Genomic DNA, 9,914 nt, shown 5'->3' with positions numbered 1-9,914 from the left:
CTATAGATGTCTATTAGGTCCATCTGCTCTACTGTGTTGTTCAGTGCTTCCATGTCCTTACTTATTTTCTGCCCAGTGGATCAATCCTTTGGGGTAAGTGGTGTGTTGAAATCTCCTAGAATGAATGCATTGCAGTCTATTTCCCCCTTTAGTTCTGTTAGTATTTGTTTCACATATGCTGGTGCTCCTGTGTTGGGTGCATATATATTTAGAATGGTTATATCCTCTTTTTTGACTGAGCTCTTTATCATTATGTAGTGTCCTTCTTTATCTCTTGTTACTTTCTTTGTTTTGAAGTCTATTTTGTCTGATATTAGTACTGCAACCCCTGCTTTCTACTCACTGTTGTTTGCTTGAAACATGTTTTTCTATCCCTTGACTTTTAGTCTGTACATGTCTTTGGGTTTGAGGTGAGTTTCTTGTAAGCAGCATATAGATGGGTCTTGCTTTTTTATCCATTCTGTTACTTTGTGTCTTTTGATTGGTGCATTCAACCCATTAACATTTAGGGTGACTATTGAAAGATATGTACTTGTTGCCATTGCAGGCTTTAAATTCGTGGTTACCAAAGGTTCAAGGTTAGCCTCTTTAGTATCTTACTGCCTAACTTAGCTCGCTTATTGAGCTGTTATATACACTGTCTGGAGATTCTTTTCTTCTCTCCCTTCTTATTCCTCCTCCTCGATTCTTCATATGTTGGGTTTTTTGTGCTGTGCTCTTTCTAGGAGTGCTCCCATCTAGAGCAGTCCCTGTAAGATGTTCTGTAGAGGTGGTTTGTGGAAAGCAAATTCCCTCAGCTTTTGTTTGTCTGGGAATTGTTTAATCCCACCGTCATATTTGAATGATAGTCGTGCTGGATACAGTATGCTTGGTTCAAGGCCCTTCTGTTTCATTGTATTAAATATATCATGCCATTCTCTTCTGGCCTGTAGGGTTTCTGTTGAGAAGTCTGATGTTAGCCTGATGGGTTTCCCTTTATAGGTGACCTTTTTCTCTCTAGCTGCCTTTAACACTCTTTCCTTGTCCTTGATCTTTGCCATTTTAATTATTATGCGTCTTGGTGTTGTCCTCCTTGGATCCTTTCTGTTGGGGGTTCTGTGTATTTCCGTGGTCTGTTCGATTATTTCCTCCCCCAGTCTTGGGAAGTTTTCAGCAATTATTCCTTCTAAGATACTTTCCATCTCTTTTCCTCTCTCTTCTTCTTCTGGGACCCCTATAATACGGATATTGTTCCTTTTGGATTGGTCACACAGTTCTCTTAATATTGTTTCATTCCTGGAGATCCTTTTATCTCTCTCTATGTCAGCTTCTATGCGTTCCTGTTTTCTGGTTTCAATTCCATCAGTGGCCTCTTGCATCCTATCCATTCTGCTTATAAACCCTTCCAGAGTTTGTTTCATTTCTGCGATCTCCTTTCTGGCATCTGTGATCTCCCTCCGGACTTCATCCCATTTCTCTTGCGTATTTCTCTGCTTCTCTGTCAGCATGTTTATGATTCTTATTTTGAATTCTTTTTCAGGAAGACTGGTTAGGTCTGTCTCCTTCTCTGGTGTCGTCTCTGTGATCTTTGTCTGCCTGTAGCTTTGCCTTTTCATGGTGATAGGAATAGTTTGCAGAGCTGGGACGAGTGACGGCTGGAAGGACTTCCTTTCTTGTTGGTTTGTGGCCCTCCTCTCCTGGGAGAACAGCGACCTCTAGTGGCTTGTGCTGGGCAGCTGCGCGCAGACAGGGTTTCTGCTTCCTGCCCGGCTGCTATGGAGTTAATCTCCGCTGTTGCTGTGGGTGTGGCCTGGCTCGGGCAGCTACTCCAAAATGGTGGAGTCGCGTTGGAGCAGGAGCGGCTGGGAGGCTATTTATCTCTGTAAGGGGCCTCCCTGCTCCCTGCAGCCCAGGGGTTAGGGTGCCCAGAGATACCCGGATTCCCTACCTCTGGAGTAAGTGACTCGCCCTGCCTCTTTAAGACTTCCAAAAAGCACCCGCCAAAACAAAACAACGACCGCCGAAAAAAAAAAAGAAAAAAATTTTTAAATTAAAAAAAAAATTTTTTTTAATTAAAAAAAAATGGTGGTCGCTTTTTTTCTTTATTCTCCGGTGCCAGCCTCAGGCCTCTGCTCACGTGTCTTGCTGCCCTGTTTCCCTAGTATTGGGGTCCCTGTCCCTTTAAGACTTCCAAAAAGCGCTCGCCAGAACAAAACAGCAAAAAAGCAAAAAAAAAAAAAAAAAAAAAATGGTCACGCGCTTTTCTTATGTCCTCCGGCACCCGGCCTCCAGTGCCCGCTCACTGATCTTGCTGCCCTGTTTTCCTAGTATCGAGGGCCCTGCACTCTGGCCTGGATGGCTGGGGCTGGGTTTTCGGCAGCCCTGGGCTCCGTCTCCCTCCCGCTCTGCCTATTCTGGGGGGAGGGGCGCTCGGCTCCCGCGGGGCCGGTTCTTGTATCTTACCCCCTTCGCGAGGCGCTGGGTTCTCTCAGGTGCGGATTTGGTCTGGATATTGTCCTGTGTCCTCTGGTCTTTATTCTTGGAAGGGTTGTCTTTGTTATATTTTCATAGATATATGTTGTTTTGGGAGGAGATTTCCGCTGCTCTACTCACGCTGCCATCTTCCGCCCCCCATTTGTAATTTTTATAAATGCTGTTAGCAAATTGGGAAAAGAACTTTCTTAACCTAATACAGAATATTGTAAACATTATCCTTATTGGTAAAATATTTAAATCTCTTCCCAGAGATTAGGAATAAGGCAAGGATGCCCTCTATTATCACTTCTAGTCAACATTGTACTAGAGGTCCTAGCCAGTGCAATGAATCAAGAGAAATAAGTACAGGCTTAATAGCTCACTTGTTCAGAATTGGAAACTGCAACTATCTGAAACAAAGCTGATAAGCAGCATTTGGTGTTGCCAGTGTTCTGGATTTCAGCCATTCTAATAGATATGTAGGGTACCTCCTTGTTGTTTTAATTTGCATTTCCTTGATGACATATGATGTAGAGCATCTTTTCATATTTTTTACTTGCCAGACGGATGTCTTTTTTTGGTAAGGTCTGTTATGATCTTTGGCTTCTTTTTAAAGTCAGGTTGTTTTCTTATGGCAAGTTTAAGAGTTCTTTATATATTTTGAATAACAATCCTTCACCAGATAGGTCTTCTACAAATATTTTCTCACAATTTGTGGCTTGTCTTCTCATTCTCTTCACATTGCCTTTCACAGAAGTTTTTAATTTTAATGAAGTCCAGCTTCTCAATTATTTATTTCATGGATCATGCCTTTGGTATTGTTTCTAGAAGGCCATTGCCATACGCAAGGTCACCAAGGTCACTCTCCTATGTTATCTTCAGGACTTTTACAGTTTTGGATTTTTATATTTAGGTCTATGATCCGTTTTTAATTAATTTTGTGAAGGGTGTAAATGTCTGTGTCAAGATTCATTTTGTTGCATGTGGGTGGCCAGATATTCTAGTACCATTTGTTGAAAAAACTATCTTTGTTTCATTGCACCTCTTTTGTGCCTTTGTCAAAGATCAGTGGACTATATGTGTGTGGTTCTTTTCCTGTTCTATTGATCTAGTGGTCTATTCTTTCACGAATACCACCTCTTGATTACTATAGCTGTATATGTAGTAAGTCTTGATGTTGGCTAATATCAGTCCTCCAACTTTGTTCTTCAATATTATGTTGGCTATTCTGAATCTTTTACCTCTCCATATAAACTTTAGAATCATTCTGTTTACAAAATGATGTCTACATACCTACAAAATAACTTGCTGGGATTTTGATTGGGATTGCACTTAATCTATAGATCCAGTTGGGAGGAACTGGCATTTTGACAATATTGAGTTGTTCTATCCATGAGCATGGAATATCTTTCCATTTATGTAGCTCTTCATTGATTTCTTTAATCCATTTTTTAGTTATCCTCAAAAAGATTTTGTACAGATTTTGTTAGATTTATACCTAAATATTTCATTTTCGGGGGTTTTAATGTAAATGGTATTGTGTTTTTACTTTCAAGTTCCATTTGTTCTATACTAAGATTTGGGCATTTTATTTATGTATCTTAATATAAAAAATTTAGAAAGTATTTTTAAAAGAGAGAAAATCTCTCAATAACACAGTCCAGAGCTGGGAAATTTCAGAGAAAAGAAACTTTTCACATGAAAAAAAATTCCAATGTTCATTGCTGGTATATAGGAAAGAGATTGACTTTTGTGCATTAACCTTGTATCCTGCAACCTTGTTATAATTATTTATTAGTTCCAGTTTTTTTGTTGATTCTTTCATATTTTCTCTCACAATTTTATTTTTTTCCTTCCCAATCTGTATACCTTCTATTTCCTTCTTTTGTCTTATTGCATTAACTACAACTTCCAGTACAATTCTGAAAAGGAGTGTTGAGAGGGGATATCTTTTACTTGTATCTGATCATAGTAGGCTTCAAGTTTCTCACCATTAAATATGAGGGGTGGATCTTTTTGTCTTTAGTTAATGCTTACAAGAGACTGTCCACTGCAGAAGGTGCAGAAGAACAACTAGGTGGACAGAGTGTCTTGTCCACATATGTCAGCCAGCCTCTGCTCTTAGCTACCTCAGTGCTTGCATAATGAACCCATAAATGAAGAGATTGACTTTTTACATTAACCTTGTATCCTGCAATCTTGCTATAATTATTTATTAGTTCCAGGAGGTTTTTTTTGTTGATTCATGGTGGTAGAGATTAGAAATTTGGCAGGCATTAGAAATTTGTGCTGAGACCTTCATATAGTTGTATCTCTCTAGGAGAACAATCAGCCAATTTGTTACAGGGTGATTAAAATAAATCTCTTCCATTCTGGAAGGGGCATTCATTCATCTTTATTAGAACTGGTATATCTTTTAAACATGGGTTTGCCTTATCTGTCCATGCCTCTGCTAGTACCACGATATGAAGGCTCATGTAGGATCTTGCATAACATTGTATCAGACCAAGGGACCCCACACAAGGTCCAGAGAAATACAACAGAATGGGCACACGGACAAAGGTCTACTGGTCCTGTCATACTCTGCATTACTTGGAAGATGCCAGATTATGAAATGTTGAAATTAATTTATAATGATGGGGCTGAGGTATTGTCCTTCACAATGTGGTATTACACATTGAACCAACAATCAGCACACAATTTGGGGAACCAATAGGTATAAAAAGAAGTGGCTCCTTTCACCGTCATGTTGTTACTTGCTTGGAGATTTTGTGTGGAATAACAAACAGCAAAGGCTTTATCAAATAGGACAACAAATTCAATGTTAAGCAGTATTTTCCTTATGAAGAGTTATATAAGACACAAGAAGATGTTCATTAAACATTTAAGTCTAATAGACTCAAAATATAATAATGAGAAAAAATAAACAAATATTGAACAGAAGAAATAACAAAACCCTTTACATTTTTGTCAACAAAAGGTCTGAGTCATAACTTAATGGTAACCTTAAATTTTTAGGTTAAACCAAAGCTGCACTGTGACAGCCACCAAAGCAATCTGCACAGCTCACCATACTGAAGGCTCAATCACGGTTTGAGGCAACATTCTTAGAAATCCAAAATATAAACTAAAAAGGCTTTCTTTCTTAGCTAAATAAGCCTTAAAACTAGGTATATATCTAAAACATAAAAATTTTAAACTGTATTTGCTAAGGGCATGAATTAAAACACATGCCCACACAGAAAAGTGACAAAAACAGAGTACAAAAAGAAAGTATTCATGTGTGAAAGAATCACCATGTTGATTTATGTCAAAGAATATCATATTTGAAGAATATGTGAAGTCTGAAAGAATATCTATATGTGAGGTGTAGTTAGGTTGTAAGATTTCAGGAACACTTGAATTTATTATTGAACTGGAACACACCATATAGAATACAGGCATACCTTGTCTTACTGTGCTTCACTTTATTGCATTTTGCAGACAATACATTTTAACATTGAAGGTGTGTGGCTACCCTGCATTTAGCAAGTCTGTTACAGCCATTTTTCTAACAGTGTTTGCTCATTTTAGGCCTCTGTGTCACATTTTGGTAATTCTCACAATATTTCAAACTTTTTCATTAGCATTATATTTGTTCTGGTGATTTGTGATCAATGATCTTTGATGTTATTATTGTAATTGTTTTGGGGTGCCACAAATTGTGCCCATAAAAGATGGTGAACTTAATCAATGCATGTGTGTGTTCTGACTGCTCTACCCACAGGCTGTTCCCCCATCTTTCTCCCTCTCCTCAGGCCTCCCTCATCCCTGAGACACAATATTGAAATTAGGCCAATTCATAACCCTTCAGTGGCCTCTAAGTGTTCAAGTGAAAGGAAGAGTCGCACGTCTCTCACTTTAAATCAAAAGCTAGACATGATTAAGCTTGGTGAGGAGGGCATGTTGAAAGCCACGACAAGCTGAAAGCCTGGCCTCTTGTGCTGAAGTCAGGCAAACTGTGAATGCAAATGAAGAGCTCTTGAAGGAAATTAAAAGTGCTCCTCCAGTGCACACACACATGGTGAGAATATGAAACAGCCTTATTGCTGACATGGAGAATGTATGAGTAGTCTGGATATAAGACCAAAGCAGGCACAACATTCCCTTAAGCCAAAGCCTAAGTCAGAGCCAGGACCTAACTCTTGTCAACTCTGTGAAGGCTGAGAGAGGTGAGAAAGCTGTAGAAGGAAAGGTTTAGTATAGCAGAGGTTGGTTCATGAGGTTTAGGAAAGAAGCTGTCTCCTATCAGCAAGTGCCAATGGGAGCTGCAGCAAGTTATCCAGAAGATCTAGCTCAGATCATTCATGAACGTGGCTACACTAAACAATGGATTTTCAATGTATTCAAAACAGCCTTCTATTGGAAGAAGATGCCATCTAGGACTTTTATAGCTGGAGAGGAGAAGTCAATGTCTGGCTTCAAAGGACAGGCTGACTCCCTGGTTAGGGGCTGCTATAGCCAGTGAGTTTTAAGTTGAAGCCAATGCTCACATACCATTCCAAAAATCATAGGGCCCTTAACAATTATGCTGTCTACTCTGCCTGGGTTCTGTAAGTGGAATAATAAAGCCTGAATGACAGCACATCTGTTCATAGCATGGTTTATAGAATATTTCAAGACTACTGTTAGAAACTACTGCTCAGAAATAAAGATTTCTTTCAAAGTATGTACTGCTCATCAACAATGTACCTGGTGACTCTGATGGAAGATGTCCAACAGATTAATGTTTTCCTATCTGCTAACACAACGTCCATTCCACAGCCTATGGACTGAGGTGTAATTTTGATGAGATCTGACGTCTTATTATTTAAGAAATACATTTTATAAGGCTGTAGCTGCCATAGATAGTGATTCCTCTGATGGATCTGGGCAAAGTAAACTGAAAACCTTCTGGAAAGGACTCACTATTCTAAATGCCATTAAGAACATTTGTGATTCATGTGGGGAGGTCAAAGTATCAACATTAACTTCAGAAGTTGATTTCATCCCTTTGAGGGATTGAAGACTTCAGTGGAGAAAACAGCTGCAGATGTGGTAGAAATAGCAAGAGAACTAGAATTGGAAGTGGAGCCTTAAGATGGGACTGAATTGCTGCATCTTATGATAAAACTTGAACAGATGAGGAGTTGCTCCTTATGGAGGAACAGAGAAAGTGGCTTCTTGAGATGGAACCTACTCCCAGAGAAGAAGTGCGAACATTGTTGAAACGACCACAAAGGGCTTAAGAATATCACGTAAACTTTGATAAAGCAGCAGCAGGGTTTGAGAGGATAGACTCCAACTTTGAAAGAAGTTCTAATATGAGTAAAATGCTATCAAATAGTATCGCATGCTACAGAGAAATCATTTGTGCAAGGAAGAGTCAATCTATGTGGCAAACTTTGTTGTTCTAAGAAATTGACACCCCCACCCCGGCCTTCAGCAGCCACCACCCTGATCAGTCAGGAGTCAGCAACACTGAGGCAAGACCCTCCACTAGCAAAAAGATTACGACTCACTGCAAGCTCAGATGGTTAGCATTTTTTAGCAATAAAGCATTTTTTACTTAAGTTATGCAATTGTTTTTTTTTTGACATAATGCTATTGCACACCTAATAGACCACAGTATAGTGTAACTATAATTTTTGTGTGTACTAGAAAACAAAAAATTCATTTTGCTTGCTTCATTTTGATATTTGCTTCATTGCAGTAACTCACAATATTGCCAAAGTGTGCCTGTATTTCAAAGTTGCTACCAAAAAACAAGTTAAAATTCTATCTGGCAATTTTGGTTTCTCAACGTATTTTCCTTCGATATGGGCATCAGACTAAGAAAGATGTAGGGTAAAATAATTAATGGTTTCTGAAAGATACACTAGCCATCTAGTTCTGTTTCTGAATCATACAGAATATCCTGGTCCATAAATAATGGAATAGATTTTTGGAGAGGGTATCAATTTTGGGCTAAGGAACTATGGGCTGAAACAGACCCTTGGTGAAAGTGTGGGACACAGAAATTGATAAGTGACCTAAATATTGAAAGCCAGGTGAGGAAAGAATAGGCAGTAAATGCTGGCTTGTTGGATTTTTTCCCCTCCTTTCTTTGATTCATTCATCTTTCTAAGACTGCCTTTTCTGTATCTTTATCATTTGTTTGTTCAATATTATAACATAAAGATTAGAAGAAAAAGAACAAATTCAAGGCCAGTATTTAAAAGCCTGAATAAAAATAACAATAAGCCTATCCTCTGATCAGTAAACTCTTCTTGGTGAATAAAATCTTAATTTTTGTGGAAGTGGGTGACTTTAGTAGAGAGCATTAATTTGGGGTGTGATACTCTGCTTTTGAAAGTGGGAATAACTACTTTCTCAATAATGTGCTAAAAGTAAGTACTTTCCTTTTGAGGCATTAATGTTTTATGGAGTTTTATTTATCCTATTGTATATCATTGCATTACACAACTGCAGAGATGTAATGCCTAATTTCTAATGACTTATCCGAAATCACTCAGGAAAAAGCAGGACCAATGGAAATATAATCAAAACCTCTTAAAAATGTTACTGTAGATGCATATAAATAAACTACAATCAAGAGTTGAATTTGAGGTCTGGTAACTGATTTTTTGCTGAAGAGAAGACTTTTTAAAAGTGTTACTTAACATTTAAATGTAAAAGATTTAAAAGAACATTCTGGAAACTGAAGTATAAAGATTACATTTATTCTGAGTCTAGGTGCTTTCTCAACTGTAGAAGTACAGGACAAATCTGACGTTTCCATCAGTAATACAGATTCAGGCTAAGCTGGGCTGCAAAAATGTCTGAATCTCCTCTAGCATTTGGATAGACCAAAAGAAGTTAATCAAATCTTCATGTTTACTGTTAATTTTCCTTACAGCTGGTAAAAATGCTGCCTACAATAGATGGCATTCATATTTTCAATGAATTCATATTTTTTTTGATGAACAAATAGACAAAATGAATTAGACTTCATTTTTAAAAATAAGGTTTATCTGTAGTATTTTAATAACTCTACTTTTACCCTGGAGAATATACAAGTACAGACAATGCTAGCTTTCACATTTATTAAAAAGGTATACTCGTTACACTAATGCAAAAGGACAAAACTCTTTTCCTATTCAAAAAATCTTTTCTTACTATAAAGAATTCTTTCTACATTTGAGCTAGGATGCTGGAGCATTTGGGCGAGAGGAGTTTGGGATGACTGGCCAGAATTTGTTTTCTCTTTTCTCAATTGAGTAACTGAAATAGGAACTCTAGTTCTAAGTATTAGGAGCAAAGTCTAAATATTAGAAAAACAGAGAGAATGTAATAAACTGCTTCAAAACACATGCCCCAGATGAGAGAGAGCTTGTACTTTCATGTGGTGGCAGCTTCCAAATGAAATCTTCATTTTTTAATCTTCGAGTTCATAGCTAGAA

General features: G+C 38.1%; 1 protein-coding gene across 3 annotated transcripts in view; it reads right to left on the bottom strand.

Moving 5' to 3' along the window:
- Positions 1–5,906: 5,906 nt before the first annotated feature.
- The window catches only part of LZTFL1 (leucine zipper transcription factor like 1), a 71,392-nt gene continuing 67,384 nt past the window's right edge, over positions 5,907–9,914 (bottom strand). For all 3 annotated transcript variants that reach the window (XM_036883318.2, XM_036883317.2, XM_036883315.2), the window contains one exon: positions 5,907–9,908. In XM_036883318.2, the coding sequence (XP_036739213.1) occupies positions 9,890–9,908 (19 nt within the window). In that variant the 3' untranslated portion in view covers positions 5,907–9,889. The remainder of the gene's footprint in view (positions 9,909–9,914) is intronic.

This window comes from Manis pentadactyla, chromosome 1, assembly GCF_030020395.1.
Source record: "Manis pentadactyla isolate mManPen7 chromosome 1, mManPen7.hap1, whole genome shotgun sequence".
NCBI lineage: Eukaryota > Metazoa > Chordata > Mammalia > Pholidota > Manidae > Manis > Manis pentadactyla.
Note: the sequence above shows the minus strand (reverse complement) of the source record. Positions and strands in the feature narration are given on the sequence as shown.